Source organism: Lissotriton vulgaris, chromosome 2_1 (assembly GCF_964263255.1).
Source record: "Lissotriton vulgaris chromosome 2_1, aLisVul1.2, whole genome shotgun sequence".
Taxonomy (NCBI): Eukaryota; Metazoa; Chordata; class Amphibia; order Caudata; family Salamandridae; genus Lissotriton; species Lissotriton vulgaris.
In genome coordinates, this window is record NC_141687.1 from 1953891768 (window position 1) to 1953915627 (window position 23860).

At 45.9% G+C, this 23860-nt stretch overlaps 1 protein-coding gene across 3 annotated transcripts in view; it reads left to right on the forward strand.

The window, feature by feature from the left end:
- The window catches only part of POLG (DNA polymerase gamma, catalytic subunit), a 796646-nt gene that overhangs the window by 374277 nt on the left and 398509 nt on the right, over window positions 1-23860 (forward strand). For all 3 annotated transcript variants that reach the window (XM_086958137.1, XM_086958139.1, XM_086958138.1), the window contains exon 10: window positions 8583-8807. In XM_086958137.1, the coding sequence (XP_086814263.1) occupies window positions 8583-8807 (225 nt within the window). The remainder of the gene's footprint in view (window positions 1-8582; window positions 8808-23860) is intronic.

Genomic DNA, 23860 nt, shown 5'->3' on the forward strand with positions numbered 1-23860 from the left:
CCCAGATCTGTGACTGGGGGAGAGTGTCTGAAAAGTTTCAGCGCTCCGTCTATCATCATCTTGTGCTTGCTTTGGAAAAACAGTTGATGCCAATGCATTTCGGGCATTACAAAAGTCCTTCGCCAGGTGAATCTGTAAACAACAATGCCAAAAATAGTCGTATGTATGACTTTCAAATACCAACAAAGGTATGAAAAGAAAGGCTCAAACATGGGCAGGACATTTGATCAATGAACTAGATATAGAAAGGAACTTTACAAGTAAAACTATGTGACCTTTCCCAAGAATGAAGTAATGAGGAAACCTATTATCTAGAATTACAAACATAGATAAGAAATACAGAAAAAAGCAAAAGGGACGCATACTCTACTGTGTACATCTGTGCCAGCACCACTCATAGGAAATGACCCATGCTCTGCGTGTCCATAATTGAGTACCAGAAAATATTTTTGAAAGTGGGAAGATCCCAGATACAGTTTGAAAACACCCAACTCGTCATGCAATGACCTAACGTTTGCCACGAGTCATACATCAAAACGGTGTGGCCGGTGGCTGGCCAATAATATGGTTCAAAAAGACAAATTGAAATAAAATGCTGTCGTCAGAAAGTGCATTACACAAATAAAGTAACGTGTTTGCACTTAAAGCATAAGCCCAATTGCTCACCGTGTCTATGAGACGAAACCGGTTCGTGTAAAAAACCTCAGTAAAAGGCGTGCTGTCGATTGGACGGCACGCAGGGTTTTAAACAAGTGTGGAAGTGCCGTGCAAAACGTATCCGTGAACACAAAGTAGTGACTCGCATGCTCCGCGAGTGGTCGTAATTAATAAAGATTTGGGGGAAAAAAGATTTACTTTAGAAAGTGCACGAAGCTACACGAACAGGACTTGAGAAATGTAAAAGAATAATAAAAAAAAATATGAAAATGCCTAGAAATACACAGACAGCAACAGCGACACAATGTAAATGAAGTTTACCTCTTCCTCTTCCTCTCGACCTGCTTCCTCCACAGGGGAACCCTGAATTCCCAGTTTGGCACAGATTTGGACAGTACTTATAATGAAGTGATAAGATTAGTCAGCCAGACCATGAAGAGAATTGGTATGATGACCTACAGTCCACAGTGGGGACTCCTTTCATCTCCTGGTCCTGGCACTTCATATGAATTGATGATGCTTCATGTGACCAAAGTCTTTGACCTGTAGCTCCCTACCTTGGAGATCAAGGTCAGTGTCTTAATAGAGTTTCTTCAACCATGGCAAATGTCCAGTGAGCATCTTTTGTCTTTCAATGAGGCACTTAAGGATACCTTGTCATGTGCATGGGCCAAACCTTGCTCTGGCCCCCCATTCAACCGCTATATTGCATGACGCCACTGCCCTGCCCTGGGTGAGCTGCATTTTTTTAAATCTCAGCACCCCTCCCCTGAAAGCTTGGTGGTGCAGGTGTCTACAAGCAGGATAAACCCAAACACATTCCAACTGCACCCGCTGATAGGGAGTCTAGGTGGGTATCCAGTTATCCCTCATGGACCTGCCCTTTGATGGATCTCACCTGTTTGAGGACAAGGCCGATTCTACTCTGGAGCAGTTTAAGGAGAGTAGGGCCACAGCATGGTTATGGGCTTATCTGACCTGCCGCGCCAACTGCAACAGCCTTATCACTTCTTACGCAGGTTTGGTTGAGGCACCCCATACCATCAGCCAACTCCAACAGGGTGGCCAGCAGTTTTGCAGTCAAGGCAGTGGTGCCCACTGCCTTGGCGGTAAAGGTCAATGGGTCACCCAGTCCACTCTCCCCCCCTCCCCCCACAGCTCCATCTGCCTAGCCCTTTTAGAGTGCTCTTAGTGGAGCACAATACACCTTGTGAGGCAGGATCCGATGATTCTTGCCAGGTTGGTAGGCCATGATATCAGACAGGAGGGGCCTGTAAATTGTTAGACAGGATATACCCTATCCTTCCTTTCCATGCTGCCATTGAGAGGGTGTCTCCACCAAAAGTAGGTCCTAGTCGTTATTCCAACTAGTTTTGAGCCGCTCCCTTTTAACACCTTCTTCTGGTAGGAAAAATTAAAGATGCTTATGCTTGCCAAGGTCTTGTCGGCCCTTGACCCTAGAGACTGAATGGTAGGGTTTAACCTGCAACATGCCTATTTCCGTATATCCATCCTGCAGGCCCATGAGCGCTACCTTTGGCTTTTGGGGGGGACAAAAGCATTTCTAGTTTTCTGTGCTGCCCTGTGGTCTTACCTGTGCCCCCCGGTGTTCATAAAAGTGCTGGTGGTGGTAGTAGCACACCTTCGAAGGTCGGGGTGTCCCAGTCTTCCCCTTCCTCGATGACTGGCTATTGAAGAGCTGGCTTGCCCCAAACAGTCAATAGCCACCTATAGACGACAGCAAATCACTCAATCAATCATAACATTTGTAAAGCGCACTACTTACCCGTGAGGGTCTCAAGGCTGCTAAAGTTCGAAGAGCAAGGTCTTGAGGAGTCTCCTGAAGGTCAACAGGTCTTGGGTCTACCATAGTTGGGTGGGGAGGGTGTTCCAGGTCTTGGCGGCGAGGTGGGAGACGGTCTGCCACAGGAGGGCGCTCTTTGGATGCAGGGGACCGCGGCGAGGGAGAGGCCAGCGGAGCAAAGCTGGCGTGTGGGGGTGTAGAAGCTGAGTCGTCTGTTGAGGTCTGTTGATCTGGTGTTGTTGAGTGCTTTGTGTGCGTGGGTGAGGAGCTTGAAGGTTATCCTCTTGTTGACTGGGAGTCAGTGAAGGTCTCTCAGGTGGAGTGTGATGTGGCTGCGGTGGGGGATGTCGAGGATCAGACGTGCAGATGCGTTCTGGATGCATTGTAGCCGTCTCAGGAGTTTGGCCGAGGCTCCTGCGTAGAGTGCAGTTCCGTAGTTCAGCTTGCTTCTGACGAGGGCCTGGGTGACCGTTCTTCTCGTTGCGTTGGGGATCCACTTGTAGATCCTGCAGAGCATGCAGGGGGTGTTGAAGCTGGAGGAGGAGGCAGCGTTGACCTGCTTAGTCATGGAGAGGGTGGAGTCGAGGAAGATCCCTAGGTTGCGTGCGTGGTCGATGGGTGTTGGCGCTGTTCCCAGTGCGGTCAGCCACCAGGAGTCGTCCCAGGCCGAAGGGGTTGATCCGAGGATGAGGACCTCCGTCTTGTCCGAGTTCAGCTCCAGCCGGCTATTCCTCATCCATTTGGCGACGGCCTTCATTCCTTCGTGTAGGTTGGTTTTGGCAGTGTGGGGGTCTTTGGTGAGCAAGAGGAACAGCTGGGCGTTATCAGCGTAGGAGACGATGTTGAGGTTGTGCTGACGGGCGACGTTGGCGAGAGGTGCCATGTAGATGTTGACAAGCATTGGGCTAAGGGATGAGCCCTGGGGTATGCCGCAGATGATCGTGGTGGCCTCGGAGTGGAAGGGGGGAGGCGAACGCTCTGTTTTCTGCCGGCGAGGAAGGAGGTGGTCTAGTCCAGGGCCTTCTCTTGGATTCCGGCGTCGTGGAGGCGTGTTCGCAGTGTGCGGTGGCAGACCATATTGAAGGCGGCTGACAGGTCCAGGAGGATGAGGGCCGCTGTTTCTCCGTTAACCAGCAGGGTCCTGATGTCGTCGGTGGCGGCGATGAGGGTGGTTTCGATGCTGTGGTTGCTGCAAAACCCGGACTGGGGTGGGTCCAGAATGTTGTTCTCCTCGAGGTAGCGGGTCAGTTATTTGTTGGCGTTTTTTTTATGACTTTCGTCTTGAATGGGATCAGGGAGATGGGCCGCAAGTACTTGAGGTCCTTGGGGTCCGCCTTGAGTTTCTTGAGTAGTGCGTTTATCCGGGCGTGCTTTCAGCTTTCCGGGAAGGTTGCTGTCTCGAAGGAGATGGTGATTACTTTCCGGAGATGCGGTGCGATGGTTGTGGAGGCTAGGTTGAAGATGTGATGTGGGCATGGGTCTGACAGCGATCCGGAGTGGATGGTGTTCATGATCTTGCAGGTTTTGTCGTCGTTGATGTTAGTCCCGAGGTGGTCGAGGGGGGTGGAGGTCTCAGTGGTTGTCAGGGTGGTCGTGGCGTTGAAGCTGTCGTGGATGTCAGCAAACTTGCGGTGGTAGAAGGTGGCCAGGGAGTCACACAGGACTTGCGAGGGTGGGATGTCGCTGGTGTTGGAGCTGGTCTTGGTGAGTTCCTTCACAATGTTGAAGAGCTCTTGTGTGCATTGTTGTCTAGGCGGTCTTCGAATGAGGCCCTCTTGGCAGCTGTGATGAGGTGATGTTGTCTACGGGTGGCGTTCTTGTGGGCTGCTTAGCTGTTCGGTGTTCGTTCGTGGAGCCAGTTTTTTTCCAGTTTTCGGCATGTCCTTTTGGACGCCTGGAGGTCTTCGGTGAACCAGCTGGCTTTCTTACTGGTGTTGCTGTAGGAAGGTTTCTTGATCGGGGCCAGGATGTTGGCGCAGTCGTGGATCCATTGGCTGAGGCTGTGGGCGGCGGTGTTGGGGTCGGTGGGGTTGGCAGGTGGGCTCTGGGCGAGGGTGATGGTTAGCTGGTCATCGGTGGCTTTGTTCCAGCTGCGGCGAGTCATCTGTTGGGTACGGTGGTGCGTGGTGGGCTTCTTGAAGGTGAAGTAGATGCACCGGTGGTCGGTCCAGTGGAGTTTGGTGGTGTAGCTGAAGGAGCTGTGGGGACTTGCGGAGAAGATGGGGTCGAGCGTGTGGCCGGCGGCGTGGGTGGGTTTAGTGACGAGTTGTTTGAGCCCAAGGTTGGCGAGGCTGTCGATCAGGGTGGTGGAGTTGGTCTCATTGTTGTTCTCGAGGTGGAAGTTCAGGTCCAAGAGGAGGATGTAATCCGTGGAGGCGAGGGCGTGTATGCTGACGAAGTCGGCGATGGAGTCGCTGAACTGTGGTCGGGGTCTGGGGGTCTGTAGATGAGTGTTCCTCTGAGGCTGGTGTTGGAGTCGGTGTGGATTGGAAGTGCAGGTGTTAGGCGGTGCTGAGGGTGTCTTCGGTGTTGGTCGAGAGTCTGAGGGTGTTCCTCCAACTACTCCGTTGTGGCGGTCCCTGCGGGGGATCTTGTAACCTTCCAGGATGGCTATGGCGATGTCGGGTGCTGACGTGGGGTTCAGCCAGGTCTCCGTCAGGAAGGCGACGGCGGAGCGGTCGAGTGGAGTAGGTCCCAGAGTTCAACAGCGTGTTTGCAGGCGGAGCAGATGTTGAGGAGGATGCATCTGAGGTGGTTTGGTTCTTTCCTGGGCGGTGGTTTGGCGGGGCGGATGCTTGTGAAGCTGCAGGTTCGGCAGGTGAAGGGTCCTTAGGTGTGGTTCGGGGTGGCCCGGTAGCAGGTGCTTTCTCGTCCGGGGTTGAGTGCATGGAGGGTGCTGGTATCTTAGCCGAGTCGGGCGTCGTGGCGTTTGCGTGGACCAGTGGTTCTGGCGCTGTGCGCGGTCCAGGCGCGGACCCCCTGTCAACTTTGGGGTTCATTATCAATGTGCCAAAGTCACACCTGACTCCTCTTCAGATTCTCTTCTTCATCTGAGCCATTCTGAACACGGTTTAGTTTCATGACTTACCTCCTAAATAAGTAGTCCAGAACATACAGGCTATGATCAAGCTCTTTCAGCCTCTGTCCTGGATTTCAGTGATGTCAACTGTGAAGCCACTGAGACTGATGGCCTCATGCATCCCACTCGTCAGGCGCACCAGAAGGCATATGCAAGCTCTGCAGTAGGTTCTTCAGTCTTATTGGGCCCAAGATCAAGGGGACCTCTCAGATCACGTCATGATCTCAAAGGAGCTCAGCTCGACAGTGCCTAGCAGATCAAGAGTGGCTATTACACCCGGAGGTTGTGCAAGGTCTGGTACGCGAATGCAGAAAACCTTACCTTGATCTGTTTGCTAATGCAATGAACGTGCTATGTCAGCTTTTCTGTGTGTTGGGAGTTCCAAAGATGTCTCTCACTCGGAGACACCTGCCGCCTCAAGTGGAACTCGGGACTCCTTTATGCCTCTCCTCTGATACCACTCCTGCCATCTTGGCAGCCAGGTTTGCCTTGACAAAAACTACATATACCTATCGTTAAGATACATTTGTGCCATTCTGCTGTATGTGACAAGAAGATCCCCACAAGGCAAAGTTATCTGATGTTTTGTTGATTTTGTTTTGTACCTAACTCATCAAGGCTTTGCCATAGGCACATTTAAAGGATACCTTTCTGCTCCGTCAGCCTTTTTTACGGTTGGCGGATCACTTCTCATTGTTTAAGGCTTCTGTAATTATGTACATCTTTTTGAAAGGTTTACAACATATGTTACCTCCTTCTCTCTTTGTCATGCCACAGTGGGACCTTTGAGCCTCTTCACAGCTGTCCCTTGCAACTTCTTGCCCTCAAGACAGTGTTCCTCATTGCCAACACATTGACGCAGCTTGTGAGTGTGCTTCAAGCTCTGTCTGTCTACCCACCTTACACCACCTTCTTCCCAGACAGTGCTGGTTTTGCCCAAAGTTGTGATTCTGTATTATATTGGTCAAAACATCACCTTACTAGCATTCTATGCTCTGCTGCACCCCTCTAAGGAGGAGGAGAGGCTCTAGTATTTTGTCCCCAAGAGCGCTCTTAGCTCTTATATTGATCATACTAAAGAACACCAGGTGTATAAGCATCTCTTTGTGGGATTCTCAGAGCAAAAAGATGCAAGACTGTGAAGAAGAGAACCATCTCCCACTAGATCATGCTTTGAATTAAGTTAAAAAAGCTGACGACAGAAAGACTTTGTACTAATTCTGCCTGAGGCAAAGTTGCTACCACTGTGTGGTACAAGTTCATGTCCTGAACATGTGCCAGTAAACGACATGGGCGTCCCTCCACACATTCACAAAGAACTACTGTCTGGACAGTCAGGTTGCAGAGAATGGCATTTTGGTTGCTTGGTCCTGCAGTACTTTCTGGTTTGAGTCCATTCAAAGATCCGCCTTCGATAAGTTCTGCTTCAGTATCTTTTCAAGTGGTGAGGAATCTGCAACTAAAAGCCTTTATCAGAAGAACAACTTATTTAACTTAATTAACATTCTTTCTGGTAGAGACTCTGTTTAGCCGCTGGTTCCTCACCGCCTCTCCCATCTTCCCAGTTCGCTTCCTCACTGCCTCTCTCATCCTCCCCGTTCTGTGATTGGACTCTATCCCTTAACCCCTTTATTACTCCCATCGCCCAACGGTCATCGCGAGCACTACCTTGCCAGTGCTGCGCACGTCCGTTGGCCGACGCAGCCGCACCCGTTTCTTCGAACGTTCAGCACTGGCGCAGAACGTTCGAAGCAACAAACGGGTTAGTAAGATCCCAAATCTAGGAATCTGCACACTGTTCACAACCAAACTGTTGTTGGGGGTCTGCATCTGACGGTGCGAACAGCCTCAAAAGCAACTGATGCCAGCCCCTATGAGTGTCACATATATGGGCTGCCCGTGTTATTTCTGGAGTGCAACAGTGTCATTCTCAAGCCACATGGGGCCACCTACAGGCGCGCAGTGGTATTGCTGAAAAGTTTCCTAATCCAACCTGACACCTGGAGAATATTCAAAAGGTGAGGAATCTGCAGGTAGATATAGTCTCTATCTGACAGAGCGTTACAGAAGGTAAATAACTTGTACAGTTAGGAGGATTGGTAGTGTAAAGTGTAGGGTGCTGGGTAAGGCACATGAAGAGATCTTATCCTGCAGGTTATCATCTGATGTGGGGGAGTAGGGTACCTGGCCTATGGCCCCTTGGGGCACTAACTGGCCAAAACAGGTCATGCCCTTGTCTGCCTTTAGGTGGGGTTGCCTGGGTAATAGGACTCTGAAAGGTGTTGATTGAAGTGGGGGAGGGGCAATAAGTAATGTCTGCTTGTCTAGCTTCTTATAAATATAGTTTTGGTGGAAACCTAGTGATGTCACTTCCTGTGCAGATGGAGGCTAGGAAATGCAGTGATGTTACTTTCTGCAGACATGTTACTACCTGTTCGTATGAATCTTAGTGAGCAATGTTAGATCTGCAAATGAAATTTCATTTGTACTTCCCAAGAGATAGCAGCATGTAGAAAAAAATAATTTCATGACTTGCAGAGCAGTTTGTGTGGGACGGATAAAAACGACAATGCAAGCAATGTCCGTCATCAATTAATGTCAGCAAGTACTCAAACTATGCATAGATCTTTGTGCAATTGTCAATTTTGAAATGCAAAATTAATATAAAGAAGTGGATGTGGCCAAATGGCTAGAGCAGTCGACCTCAAAGATGGTAATGCGGGTTCGAGTATCGGCAGGGACGCTCAAAATCCGTGATTCTGGGCAAATCACTTAATCTGCTGTGCCTCACAAAATGAATGTGTCCGTCTGTAACGTAACTGGTGCTCAAGTAAGTGCTCTGATACCTACGGTCAAATTTGGGCTTTATAAAAACGACCCCAAAAATATTGTAATATGTTTTCTTATTAAGTATTTCAAAAATGTGGTTTCTTAGAATCAGCATCATTATATTTCGCATACAATAAAAATGCCATCATAAACCAGAAGGGTTTGTTGTTTGCAAAGGGCTGCTGTTGTTTTACTCCTTATCGTTGTTCCCAGATGGTACCGCAAGCTGTGCCCCAGGTTTGGTGATCCAGACTGGGTCCCGGGCCCGAGCCTCATGAGTCTGCAGATGAGGGTGACCCCAAAGCTGATGAGGCTGACGTGGGACGGATTCCCTCTGCATCACTCTGACAAGCATGGCTGGGGATATCTGGTTCCAGGCAGAAAAGACAACCTGCCTGATAGTGCTCAGGACACAAATTCAACAGAGTTTCCTTACAGGTGAGAGCATCTTTAAGTATTATGTATGCACATATGTAAAGAGGAAGTATGTACACGCTTAAGAAAAGAGGAAGGAAGTATGCCATTTCCGTGATTTTTTTAGAACCTAGTTAGTGGAAACACCCAAATAGCTCACTACAAAGTCCTTTTTCTTCCCCTTTTTCCAATGCTAGAGCAAACCCCTTCTCTAATGCAGAATGTCCTCATTGAGGACAGGCATCTGACACCGCTGACCTCCATGCAGTGGAAAGTCTTCCCTTTAACCTTATTATTGAACTAAACCTTGTATCAGCAGGAAACTCTCTAAAGCCTTTCTTTTGCCTCAACCCAACTAGACTTCTTTCTTTTGATTCACTATGAGAGTTTTACGGTTTCCATGTTCCGATGTACCGTGCAGGAATTGTGCATGTGTATAGAGCTGTCCTAGATTAGACATCAGCACTCAGAAATGTGACTGTCTATGCCTAAAACAGGTGACTATGTCACATAATATTATTCCAAAACCAGAAATAAAAGGGTTGGGTTCCTATAGTTCTGAACGTACCCGTCTTCTATTGATTTATCATTTTGTTGATTAAAAGGGTTCTTGTAACTCCCAGCAACAAACTTTCCTTTTTGTTATGAAAGCTGTTCAAATATATTAAAGTAGTTTTTTTAACAAATATATATATGCCCCCAAGATAAGATAGGCGTGTGTAAAATAATATGTATTTAAATATATTTTGTATTAACATTTGTTTTGAGTGATTTTCCATGTGTATCGTAATCATAGTGACAAGATAGACACAAGCAATAATCTCTGGTTACTACCAGAGAAACTGAATGCGTCATCAGGACTAGGCATTAGTATGGAGTAAATGTCTGCTTTAAAGGGCAGAGAGGTTTATTCATTCATGTACATTGCCCCTGTTTAGGCCTAGGTTATTCAAAATAAACGGAAGGTGCTTCTGCCTTAAGTAGTCCGTTCTGTAACTAAGAGCAGGGATGTCCAACGTAAGTCCAAAAGGGCTGGATTCATACTACATTTTAAGGATAATCACTTTGTAGATTATTTAAAATCAGATGTATGTAAACATCTTATCTGGGTAACCTGAGCGCCTGCAATTGATCTGTTACACCGGTATCTACGTTGGACACCCCTGACTTAGAGTATGTGTTTGTAAAGATTTTTGGCTCATTTTTCAAGTAATTCTTTAGGCCCTAAATTTAAAACCAGACCGTTCCTTTTTCTTTTGAGGCCCCCCTCTTCCAGCTAGAGGATCAAAGTGGATTATCTGCAGTGAATATGTCTTCACGTTAAAACACCCAATCAGGACTTGTTTTGACAAAAACAGTTACACTGTTCACTGAAACATACTTACGCTGTTCATGCCAACACCATATTTGAAATGGAAGTACAAAGCCAGGGGACAGTGGCCATTTGACCGAATCATAAAGTCTCTACAACTCATTTTCTGATTTATTGGCAAAATAAAGCATGCATGGTTTTGTATTCAGAAATTATCAATATGAACACTTCTTTCTGTGTGAATCAAGCATAAGTGTAAGTTAATTTAAAAACATTGTAATGCACATCGCCGGGACGCTCTTTGGAGCAGCTGAGCGCTCTACAAAACAAATAGTAACATAACATAACATAACATTTGTTTTCAGCCTATTTCCTCATCAAACATTTTCTTTTGAAATAACCTCATTTAACTTTACTTCATCAAGTTACAAAAGTAGTTTATTTCGAAAAACCGAGATGCCCGTTTTCGTATCTAGAGTAGCAGATCATTTCAGCCTTTCTATGCCTGAGTTCTCAGGGGGGTTATGTGTTCCGTTATTCACCCAGATTGTTTTTCAGTATGATTATTTTGTGATATCCATGTATGCACGTTTGATTTGCTTTATTTCCTTGTAACTACATGGAAAGACAAGAGCAGTCTCACTAGCTGGTCACTAACTCGCATCCTACAAAGCATCCTTGTTTTTACAAAATTCCCCTATTTCCCATCAGATATCATGCACAAAATGCAAACTTACCCTTCAATAGACTAAGTAGGGTTATGAGGTCTGTGTTGATTGCTTAAACAAGGAGGGTTTAAAAAAGAGGCTAGGTGATGCCTCCAGTGGATGTCAGTATGTCTCCAACCCAACACGTGTAAATAATGGCCAATCTCATCCTTCCCAATACCCCTGTAGTATGTATGTAACTGTAATATACATGTTACTAACGAATGCTGATTGTTTTGGAAAATGTGGTATTCAGTATCCTTAGATGTCATAGTTGCATCCCAGCATCGCACAGTGAACAAAACTGTTCAGGTTTTAGAAAGTTAACGGACACTTACTGCTGCAATACTTTCTCTCCTTCCTTCTTGACGAAACTTGCAAGGTTTCTTCTCCTTGAAGCCCCCTTTTAGCTGCTGTGCTTATTAGAGATCTTCAGCGAATTGAAAAATACCTCCTCTGGCTTAACATGAGCCTTAGAGAGAACTGACAATCGAGCACATGTTTTGTTAGTCTGTGCTATAAAGCTCTGGTTGGAAATGAGCTTGCCCGTTTTGTGCACCTTGCTTTTCTATTAGATACTTCAGTGCAGTTATTGCACACACAGTGGCCATGTTAACACACAGGACCTGTGTCATATGTAGCATTAAAACACACAAACAGCCATATTACTTGCCACTGTGTTTTGTGCAAACATTGTCACTGTTGACAACGTTGCCCCTGCTTGTAAGCATATTACTACCTTAATAACATAATAAAAGTACAGTAATCTATGTGTTGATAAGTGTCCAAGGATAAAGGGTGCTGACACTAGAAGAGGATGACATTGAGGAAGAAGCAGAAGGTGAGGTCTTTGAGGACCAGCCTAGATTGGGATGGCAGTATTGTCAGCTCAGCAGGAGAGGTGGATAACTCACTGGCGTCCATGCTCTTACAGCGAGAGCATTCAAGTGCAACAAACTGAACGCTTTGTCTATGATTCTAATGACATACTGAAGAAGACTCTGAGAGCCACACCAGTAGTAGATGTGAGAGGAAAGCTGATGCAAAGTGCAGCCACTGAGTCAGTGAGGTACTAAGGCTGAAAACAACGATATGACTACTGGGTCTGCCTCTTGAGGCTTGATTGGCCGTACCAGCAGAGTCAGAGATGTACCAAAAGCTGCAGAGCGCTACTCACCAGCCCCTCGTCTCCATGTAAAGCATCTCCTGAAAAGGAAGGAGAGCCTGGGCTTACTGGACAAGCGAGACTCGTCAGTGGCAGGTACATACATCTCTCCAGGACGGCCGGCCAATGCAATGGCGACCTTGGGCTGCTGTGATTGCCAAATGTGCAAAGATCTTGGCCCCTTTTTTAAAATACGTATTCCCAATGGGATAAAAAGACAGCTATTTTCATACTACGAGGAGGAGAGAAAGTATCTGACTCCATCATTGGCAAATTGATGAATGTTTGCAAAATCGGATTCCATTAGCTATCAGGCTGGCTGAGGTTTACCACTTTTTGTCCAGAACTGCAAAACCACTTTCCGTTCTAGTGTGCCATTCGAACAGCAGTAACAATAACCCCCCCTCCCCAAGATCAGACGTAGACACCATATACATGCAGCTACCGTGCACGTCCTGCAGAATACAGGCTACTGTTACTGTGGCCACAACAGCTACTGTGGCCACAACAGCAGGGGTCATAGCGGCGGCAGTTTCGGTTCTGAGCATTTCGTCATGCATCGAGAAAAGGCCCACGCATCTACATCCTGATTCCGAGACCTTTGGATCAGAACAGTCTTCAGATGATAGCAGTATGCCACACAGTACCCCACAGAGAAGGTTTAGGGAGGTCTGTTATCTGACTTCACAGCAAGAGCCACCAGGTGGAATCCGCCCTTCTCTTTAGCACTTCAAGAGCAGACACCTCCACAGAACACCCATTTTTCTACTTCTTTAAGCCACTTTCTAAAGCTAAGCGCAACTCTTGCCTTCCAGCCCATGGCAGTGTTTCTTTTGGCAAAGATCAGGCCCTAATCTAAACATTTAGAGATATTTAGTGCTCTCTGTTCTGCTCTTGCTCCTTAGGAGGGACATCTCTGGACTGGGTTATAAGCATTTGTTGGTCACTTCTTGCAGAAGCACGAGCACCTTATATATCAATAACACCTTATTTCTGCACACTCCCATACCATCTGCAAGATGTCCGCTTGTATAGGTCCACAGCTGGGGCAAGCATCACAGGCATCTTTATACATGAATCTTACAGTGGTCAGGTATGTCTGATGTAATTATTCATCTGTGTGAAATTAAATATAGAATTTCTTGATAGTCTTAGGGTCTTAATATCCCGTCTCAAGTTCTGTTTGTTAGCTCTGTATTAAGTTTATCTTCCCCTCGAGCCTTCAGTATAGAGGATTTGGCCAGTAAGCTGGCATCACAACAGCATACATCAATGTCTCAGTCTGTCGACTCATTCCTCCTGACATGAGTCTCATCAAAGTCCAGTAATTTGTTTAAAAGTTTGGCACACCTATTTCTCCCTTATCAACGGATCAGATCAACAGCCATCTTCTAGAGGTGCCCCATACCAATCTCGACAGCAACCAATTGAGGTTCTTAGAACACGTATGTATAATCATTATCTGCTGGGCCAAGCATTTTAGAGATTACCAGTCTTCCCATCAGGGAGAGGGGCAGGTTATTCCTGACATCTGCTTAAACAAGATGGCTATTTACCAGCCATGAGCTTCGCCTCATTGTGATAAATATGGATAGCGAGGTATATAAAAGTATTCATTTCCGATTTTAGTGGGGATCCCAAGTCACTGTGGTTGAGGGGGGTGAGGGGAAGGACGTCGGTCTGTTCCATCTCTTGAAACAGAGGGAAAATGCATTATCACGCTTGCTAGTGGCTCCTTTGTCAGTGCAAAAAACAATAGGGAGACAGGACACCCCTGTCTAGTGCCCCTCCTGATCGAATACCCCTATCTACACTCACTCTGGCGGTTGGGTGAGCATACATCAATGCAATCCACTTAAGGATTCAATCATTCAGTCCCATTCTCCGCAGCACAGGAAATCTGATGATAAAGTATTGAAAGCCCATCTGTGATCCCAAGGAGCCTCGTCTTGGACGTGGAAGAGATATCTCAAGTGGAGTGTGTTTTGCAACCTGGGATAAACCACTTTGGGCTGGGTGGACCTACCCACAAATCAGTTGTAGTAACCTATTTATCATTTTCACCAGTATTTTACTTTGTTTACTTTCCGAATTTAGGAGGATTAGGGGTCTGTGTGATTTTACCTTTGTGCGTCTCTCCCAGCCTTTAGAAGCACCACAATAATTGCCTCAGGACTTCTTTTTTCAGAACATCCGCATACATAGTTGACAGCTTCAGAATCCATTTTGCTTTAAAGATGATGTAAAACTGAGGAGGGAGGCCATCTGCTCCTGGAGGTTCCCCCTAGCTAATTGTTTGATAGATTCCCGACTCCCTGTTCAGTGAAGGGGACCTTTTGCATGGCCACATTGTCTCTGTTTAGTGTATTTGGTGGGATTGTCCTTAAGTAGGTTTTGGTGCTTTCCAGGTCTGTTGTCTCTGGGGGTGTGGGGGGGTCTTGTACAAAGCCTTGTAGTAATCTACAAATGCTGTAGAATCCCTGCTTGAGTCTGTATAATTTCACCCATGTCAGTCTGCAAGATGCACATACTTTTTCAGTCCTTCTCGACGTCTAGTAAATGTATGTAAATGTATGAAGCTTATATAGCGCATGACTTACCCTGGGGCATCTCCGCGCTTGCTTAGGGAACCCGTCCTGGTATTCCCCTGTGAGATAAACCTGGCAGGGTATCCACAAGGTGAAAGCCAGGCATCCCACCGCGAGGGGCCGATGTGGAGATTAAGCAAGCTATTGCCCAGAGTCGCAGAGTGTGAACCCGTGAGTCGAGAAGGCACCGGAGCGAGAATTAACGAGTCCGTGGAATTATTGAGCCCAAGACCCGCCGAGGCGGGGAATTGAACCCTGGTCCAGGGCCGAACTCAAGCTCCAGGTCTGCCGCCTCTAACCCCTGAGCCACACTTCTCCACATGCTAACAGTCACCCCACTTTGTCTCCTTTGGTATGTTCCCTGGCTATGTATTCTCTGTAATTGACCCCATTTAATATGTCTATTAATATGTGGTATTGCTGTCTGGCTTCAGTTAGTCCTTGCGCTTGGTGCGTATCTAATTGTGATTGTATCTCCAACTCTTTATTGGCTCTTCAGCTTTTGCTAGTTCTCTATCGATAGTCCTCTTTACCTTGTATCCGCTCTTCAGGCACGTTCCACGGATAACAACCTTCAACTAATTCCATTAGTTGGTGGGTTCTGCTGCAAAGTAGCTGATATGTTTCTCAATATGTTGCAAAGTCATCCTGTGACCTGGGTACCCCCCAACTTTTTGCTGACTGATACTGGTGGTACCTGACTCTGACTGACCCTGGGCTCTGCCTGACCATGGCCAGTGCTATGCTGAAAGAGACACATTAGAATACTGTAAAAACACCTACATACACTAGGGTACAAAATGGTATGGTGGGGTACCCCTGTGATTAGCATGACCTACCCTATAGGCACCTAGTATATAATATCGCAGGGGGAATGAAACTACCTCGAAGTCCCTAGCACCCTAGGGCATGGCAGTTTAGAGGCCAGCTCTCTTTTGCACTTGCATGTGTGCACTACTGAAGCCTGAGGTCAGTTTAAAAGCAGCCCTGGGGCCAGGACTGCTTTTAAAAAGTAAATTGTGCCCAAACTCGACTTTGGGGTTTGGGGCACTTACAAATAGATAACCTACAATGTTTTGGCATATTAGGAACCACAGGGTCTCCTCTAGGTGTCCCAGGGGTGCAGTGTCAGATATGTATAAGGTACACCCTTAAAAATGAGTTTTATATGCCCTGTGGTAAGTGAAAGTTCACATTTCACTCCTGACATTGTGGTAAAGTGCTGCTCAAATTTGATTTTGATGCTAAGAGCACTGTGGAGGGAGGATCTGCAATATTTCTACAGATTCAGAACCACTAAAGTCTCCCCTAGTTGCACATGGGGTGGGGATCCTGTAGATATAAGACAAGTACTTATAAAATATGTTTTGTAAGTCCTGGTGCTGGAAAAATGTCCCAAGTCATTTTTCCCATTGCAAATCCTCTGTTACATAGGTTAACATGGTAGGAAGTTATTGATTATTAACTCTTGATAGGAGAGGGCAAGAAATGCCATTCAAAGACTTCCCAGAATGGTATTTATAAATCCAACAATATCATATTGTTGAATTTCTCCTAAAGTGTACATACAAGAAGTTATAAGACTCTTGTTTGTAAGTCCAAATTCAGCCTTTCAGTGGTCTGCCCTGATTGGTCAGAGTTGATTAGCCATCCTGCTTTGAAGAGGTGATAAAGAGCCCCCCGGGGTTAACCAGCTCTGCTGGCAGGGCAGTGTGCTGTTTCATAGGAATGCCAGGCCAGGGGGAGTCGTCATAAACTATGTTCTTCAAAGAGGAGAACAGTGAACAGTGTCATTTACAACACTGAACTTCCCACCTTAGGCAGATGGTAGGATTAAGGAAGGTATGAGCAGAGGTGGGGGGGGGAGAGTCTTAGTAAATTAACCATCTTATGGGGTGTGTTTATCCAGGTCTTACCTCCTTGCTGGAAAATCACCCATTATGGATTTGGAAGATTTGATGCACTCTGGGACAAAATAACGCCACACTCTACAGGATGTGGTCATATATTGATGGAGTTACCCTGCTCTGATTGGTCAGAAGTGACCTCCTGCCTGACCCAGAGAACTTGGAATAAGTATCTGAGAGCGGGCAGAGCCCTCCAGATCTGCTGCTTGAAACTTACTGAAGCAAGAAGTGCCCTGTTGAGAAGTTTTGCTATGCAAAGATTTCTAAGGCCTGACCTCTGAAGACTGCACCATCGGAAACTACAGTCCTGTGCATTATCTTGCTGAAAAAGAACTAAAGAGTGGACTCCCTGAAAGCTACAGGTTAAAAGAGCTCATCTGGAACATCACCATTTAACTCTACACCTTGGAGAACTACCATTGGATTTGTAAGAGTTTTGTACCAGTGGATTGTTGGAACTGAAGTCCTCAACTTTCAAGGACAATCTTGGAGCTCCCAGACCGTTGGAGTGAGTTTGAGACACTTTGGGACCCCTTGAGGAACTTCAGGAAGACGTTCAAGAAGTTTGGAGAACTTTGAAGCAACTTTGAAAAAAAGCTCCATAGAGGGACCGACTCAATCTGGCCAGCCAGGCCGCCTGCCTTCAACCCCGAGCCGGCCAAGCCAACCAGGTTCGTCCCTCTAAAAGCTCCATCGCTCCAACTTCCAGAGATTGACTGGGATTAGAAGAAAACTGAAGCCGGCAAACCCTCACCGGATCCGGCTACATGAGGAGCATCAAGAGACCCCTAGAGAAAAAGCTCCGGAAACGTTTCTGAGTGCGCTTGTAGAAAAGGTGACCAGGAGCAACAGCGAGAGCCAAGTCTCCTGCCTTCCATCGGGTGCCGGCCTGGATTCCTGGGTTGCCCCGCTGAAGCGTTAAAGGAAAACTTTCTAAGTCCACTCCAGGGAAGTTGACCGGGAGCTCGTCGAAAAGCAAGCCGGCGAACCCTCACCGGATCCGGACTGGCTGGGAACTTTGAGGGCCCTTGGGAGAAAAGCTCCAGAAAAGTTTCTAAGTGTGAAGGTAGAAACTGAGACCTGGACCTGCCGCGAGCTGTAGCCGCTCAGGGCTCCATCACGCCCGGCCTGAAACGTTGACTTTGGCCCGGTCTATCGCGAGCAGGTATCACAATATGGTGCTATTATCTTCTAAGTGCTATAATTTGCTAAATCTTTAAAAATTCATATCTCCGGTTCCCTACATTGGAATTTTTGGTTGTTTTGGTGTCATTTTAAAGATAAAAATATTTCCTATTTTTATAAATTGGTATTGGATTTTATTATGTGTTGTGTCTTAATTATTTACTGAATTGGTGTTTTTAAATGCTTTACATACCTGTCTTTGAAGTTAAGCCTACCTGCAGCCAAGCTACCAAGAGTTGAGCATAGAAATAATTTTCTCTAAGACTTATGCTGAGTCCTACATGTGTTAGTGGCCTTATTGCCAGTGGCAGACCTACATTTGCCCCTACCAATAACCCACTTTCCAACACAATAGCATTGAGAAAGGGAACGTCTAGTAATGCCTCGGGCACAGTCGCCAGGTAGGAATTGCTGGCAATGTGTCACCCAATACAATAGTCTTCAATAATGGGTTGTGGTCGGGTTCTGTGTGACCTAGCAACCTAAATAGGCTACATCGGTAACAGCATGAGCCACCCCATTTCCCACAAAGAACATACCATGATGGGTATGGATACCATTTTCTGATGAGAAAAACAATCAATCAATCAGTATTTTTACAGCGCAGCTGCATCACCTGTGAGGGTCTCCAGGCACTGTGGGATCATGCTGTGGGATCTTATTTGCTGAACATCCAGTTCCTGAGTTCCTTCTGTTTGAGCGATGCTGAGGTTCTGAGGTGCAGGGGAAGGGTGTTCCAGGTCTTAGTCACTTAGTGAGAGTTCATGAGGTCCTTCTGTTTGAGCGATGCTGAGGTTCTGAGGTGCAGGGTGTTCCAGGTCTTAGTCACTTAGTGAGAGAAGGAGCAACTTCCGCTGTTAACCCGGCAGATGCGCTGGTTAGCTGCTAGGGGGATCCAAAACTGAGTTCGCTGGTGGGTTGGTGGAAATTCACTCGTATGTTGAGGTAGGCAGGAAATTCGTTGTACAGTGCCTTGTCAACATTGATGAGCAGCTTAAACTGCCATCTCTTTGTGACTGGTAACGAATGGAGTTTCCTGAGGGTAGGGCTGATGTGTGTCTGTCTGGGGTCGTTGAGGAGGTGTCTGGCTGTTGTGTTCTGCATGGTCTGGAGTTTCCTCATGTTCTGGGTGGTGATTTCTACGTAGAGTGAGTTTCACTCCTGTGTATCTGGGTGTTTCTCTCGCCACATCTCAGTTAGATGTAAGTTCTGGGACTGTATGTTGGAGTGGGCCATTCAGCATTCCCTCCAGAATTTCATATCTGCCTTCTATATCAGTTATGTTTTTTAATGGTAAATGGGTACCCTGGGGCAATCTAAATCAGGGTGTCTCTGGAGAATGCAGTTCCGACCGACTGTCCCCTCCATTTCTTCCTAAGTATCTCTAGTTTGGTAAGTATTAAGTGAATTTCCATCAGGAAAGTAAAGTGCAAATTGTTTAGTTTCTGTACGGTGCAAATTTTATATTTTTTATGTTGTGCCTGCATGTTTCATGTAACACAATTACATGTATGCAACCTGGCCATACTATGGCTTTTTGAGGGGGGCTGTTTGCAAATTTGTGCTGTGTTGAAACCCTTCCTTATAAGTGCCACTCTGAATGCATTTACAATTTCCAGTATAGATAAGTAGGTGATTATCCAAGTCATCTTTTTCTTATTGTGTACCAATTAAATGACTGATCTTTTAACTTCCTTGCAAAGGTGTGGAAAACTATCCTGCCAAAACATACAAGCAACAAAGCTCCCAGTGTGAGCATAGATTTCCAAACAGGCTGTGGTGCATGTTACTGTGCTAAGCATTTATGGGGTGAGCCATTTGGAAACTGAAGGGTTTATCATTCTTACCATTGGCAGCTCATGTCAGATCGATGTACCTTACTGCCATGGGGAAACCTTTTATTAACCTGCAGTAATAGGTGTAACCTCTGGTGAGCCATGAGATTTGTCGTGTTGTCCGCCTTCTTTGGAATCATGCTTTTCGTTCGATGAGTTTCTCCTGATGTCTGGCGTGATCTTTCTGTTAGCCCAGTATTGCAATACTATTTCCACCACCCTGGGCTTCTCTATGGCCGATTGTTCCGGGGTGGGTGAGCTAGGTCTATATTGACATCTCTCAAGTTCTTAATATTGCTGTCTCCGTTTCTGTTTGGTGTTGTCATTGTTCAGGGACACAGATAGTCTTGCTGATGCTTCCAGGTCAGTGTCTCCTCGGGTGTGATAAAAAATTGTGTTTTACCTTCTGCAGTCACCAGCAGTTTGGCCGGAGTTATTAGGTCATACATATTATCATTTGACAAAGCAACCATTGTATGTCTGTAAAAGAGTAATGCTGTCATTGTATAGCAGTGGTATAGTCTGGGAACACCATCACAATGCTGTCTTATATCATCCATGGATGATGCTTCTACACCATCGGAAAGATCCAAGTCTCTGTCTTGATAGTAGAAAAGAGGTGCTTCCATGGGGTGGGGCGGCGCCCCAGGGACAGGTGAGCGACCCAGGACTCTGTGTGCATGATCAGTTGAAAAGTCTTGGTTTGTGTTTCTTTAAAAGCTACTTTGGTCAGCCATTCCTCTAGAAACCTCTCTACATTGTGCTATGGGTTGCCATTCAGGAATCAGGTGTATGCTGTTTCTCATGGAGCTGCCCTTAGCCACTTCCATGTGAAACTGTAGGTAATTTACCTTTGAGTAAAGTTTTTTGAGTTGTGTTTGAGGCTCGATCACCAAATGTCTCATAGAGCTTAACTTTGATTCTGTTTCGGTAACTCGTTCCACCAGTTTTTTCCGATCCAATCTGAGTAGATTTACTTATATCCCTATAGAGTCAATGTTAGCATCCAACATGATTTTTGTGTTCAGTATCGCCTGTAGAATTTGATAAAATGTCTTATTGTATCTAACGACCATAGTTTCTACGGTTTGCAGGGGGTCAGTCTCTTCTCTATCCATGGAGTTTGCAATATCTACAGTCTCTCCGACTGCGCTTTAGACATCTTGGGCTAAACCATCATGTTTATTTACATTGTCTGCAATTATCATACTGAAGCTTAATGCAGAGGGCAACAGTCCCTAGCTTGCATTCAGATGAGTGCTCACCATAGAACAAAGGCACACAATTGCGACAAACACACAGCAGGTGGGGGGCTCAGGGTAAGCGTCTTTTTCACACCATGCAGGTATAACTCATTATTCAGTCCCGCTTATGTGTATCCATCTATATTTACGCCATTAATTTAAGGGTTTTTCCCTTACCTTTTTCCTCCTGCTGCTGAGCGCGGGGGCTGCAGTGACGTATGTCTTCTGCAGGCTCAGCCGCACTTCTGCTTCCTTCGGTTCTGCACACCATGTTGTCCTCGGTGGGCAAAAAAATTTTATGAGGTAATTTCATCCTGCACGTCAGCATCTCAGAAACACCATGTGCAGACGTGTTATTCTGCACCATGACAATTCTTATTAATTCCATACTCATTCCTGGAACAACCTGCATAATAGTATCTTTATTGGTAGAGTGTCGGAAACGCAACATAACCTATGGATATTTTTCCCTTTTGTTTCCTATCCAAGATGGCCAGACCTAACAATACATCACATCCTGTTTGGTACTATGAAAGGGGTCTCCATTTGAGTCCAGTTGGGTAACATTTTACTTGCTTAATTGCTTACTCCTGGATTTGTGGAATGTTTGCATTCTTCAGTTTTGCTTTGTCTTCTCCTGCTTTTCGCTTTGCTGATTGGCCTGAACATTTGGAAGGTTTTTTTTGGTCTCCAGCTTTTCCCCTTCTTGCTGGTAATTATTTTCTGGAGCAGTCCTAGACACCCAGTTCTGCTGTCAGGGTTGTTTCTGTGAATAGCAGGCCGTTCCTATGCACCAAGAAAACACTACATCACCAAGAAGACTTGCTCTTAAAAAGTACAGATACCAATACAATCTAAAAATTAACCAAGAACCTTTAACTGCTGTAAACAATGGAATTCTACAAGTTCAGAACTTGACCATGGAAAACTCCTCAATACGGAAAGCTCTGGACTTTTTACAAGTCTCTTAGTAAATAACATGTCAAAAGCCTTCACTAAGGCATCTGTTAAGACCTTTGATTCTGAAGATGAACCAGTGCAAGTGGGTTTTACTAAAGATCCTTTAATGGAGCAAGAAAGGGCATGATGACGGGACCAAGGGCTTTTTTTAACTGTGGTCAGAAAGGCCTTCTTCTGAACTCTTATGATGTATGTATGAGGTTTATGAAATTTGTGATACCCCAGACTTTAAATGGAAACTTCCAAATCTTATTGATTGGAAGGGGTGTAATCCCTGTGATCACTCGTGGGAAACTGCAGATCAAGTTCATGCTCCCATTTTGATTAAACAATTCTATTGAATCTAAAACCGGAAACTACTAGGAGGAGGCAGAGTATATGGGGTTTTCCCTTAACTTTTTATGTCCACGTCCGAGAGCAGGGGCTGCAGTGACATGTCTTCCTCTGGTTCAGCCCACATTTAATCTTCCTCCAATTGCAGATGCTACAGCGTCCTTGGTGGCCATTACTGTTTTTCCTCAGTGCATGTTGGCTCAATCGAGCGCTCAAAGGATTATAGGCTTCCTCCTGCATGAATTTACGTAGAATATTCATAGAGGGCTAGTGATACCAAATAATAAATCGCTAGAGATATGTAAAAATTTACTTTCACCAACATATTTATTCAAGACATCTCCAATATCACATACATTTTTCTTAACAATAAAGTATCATTCAAGCAAAGTCTAATATCGCATTAATTGATCTCAACAATATTTATAGCCACAACAAACTACTAGCCGCCTAAAATGTTCTTATCAATAAGGGTGTTTTTCAACATCAATAGAGTGATTCCAGCGAACAAAATATTTCCAGATGACACTTGTTTCGCGGCGTGTGCCTGTTGCTACTTCAGGACTGAAAAAAAAAAAGAACCGTTTTTAATTGTAATCCTCACATGTTATTAGCAGTCATTGCCATGCAAGTAGATACTATGCCCAAATGAGGTTTACAAAAGTATGCTGAATCAGATTTTGTGTATTGTCAGTATAATTATTCATACCACATCTGATTAGACATAGAGATGATCAGATTTTATTCAACCCAGTTTTCCATGTTACATACGCATGAATTGGTTAACATTTGCGGCCTTAATATTGCCGGCTGTAAAAGTGCCTCTTTCAAGATCTTAGTCAGCCCCCAGTTTACGTTCTCTGGGATGGTTGTCTATCGTCCACCGGGTAGCGATGTGGTGTTCAGAAATTCTTTCCCCGATGCTGTTAGCACACAAGTTATAGGTTGTGCTAACTATTCCATCCTGGGTGATCTGAACATACATTTCGATACTCCTACCAACTTGACGGTACGCAGCATCTCTGCTGATTTAGAGGCCTTTCAGCTCTCCCAGTTGGTATCTCAGCCCACCCATGTAGGGGGACATATCCTGGACCCCTTTTTCACCAATCTGGCTGAGACCAAAGTTATATCCATCTCCCCGTTAGCGTGGACAGACCATTCTCTGGTGACCATCCAATGTCCTTTACCTGTGACCTTTTCCACCTCTTTGGTCAGACGGGTATCTAGGAGGCATTGGAACAAACTTGGGCTTGAAGACTTTCACCGCCTCCTAGCGGTAGATCCGCTGGGCCCACTGAATGACGTGGAAGAGGGCTATGACCATTTCTGCTCTTGGATTACCAGTGCCCTGGACTCTCTAATTCCTATTGTATCGAGTAAAATCAGCACCAGAGAGTCGAGCCCTTGGTACGACAGCGTCTTACGTGCCTTGAAGGGAACCTGTAGACGGGCGGAAAGAGCATGGCGGAAGACTTATGAGGCTGATTTGAAAGCTGCATATGTTGCTTCCGTCAAGACTTACCACCGGGCAATTTGTCGAGCCTGTGCGGCATTTTATGCTGCTGAAATTCGCAACAGCTCAAACCCGTCAAAGATCATCTTCAAGGCCGTGAAAGATCTTCTGGCGAAGCGGACTTCCTTTGTGGCTGTGGGATCCACCTCCCATTGCGAATCCCTTGCCTCTTACTTTCTGGGAAAGGTTCAGGCTATTTACCATGCCTTCCCCAGCACAGGGATTGACCTGGGAGTCTCTAACGGGGCTCTACGCCACCCTACCCTGCTTTCATTTCCCCCACTTCTTCCGGAGGGGTTTGACAAACTTGCTTTGCAGGTTAAAT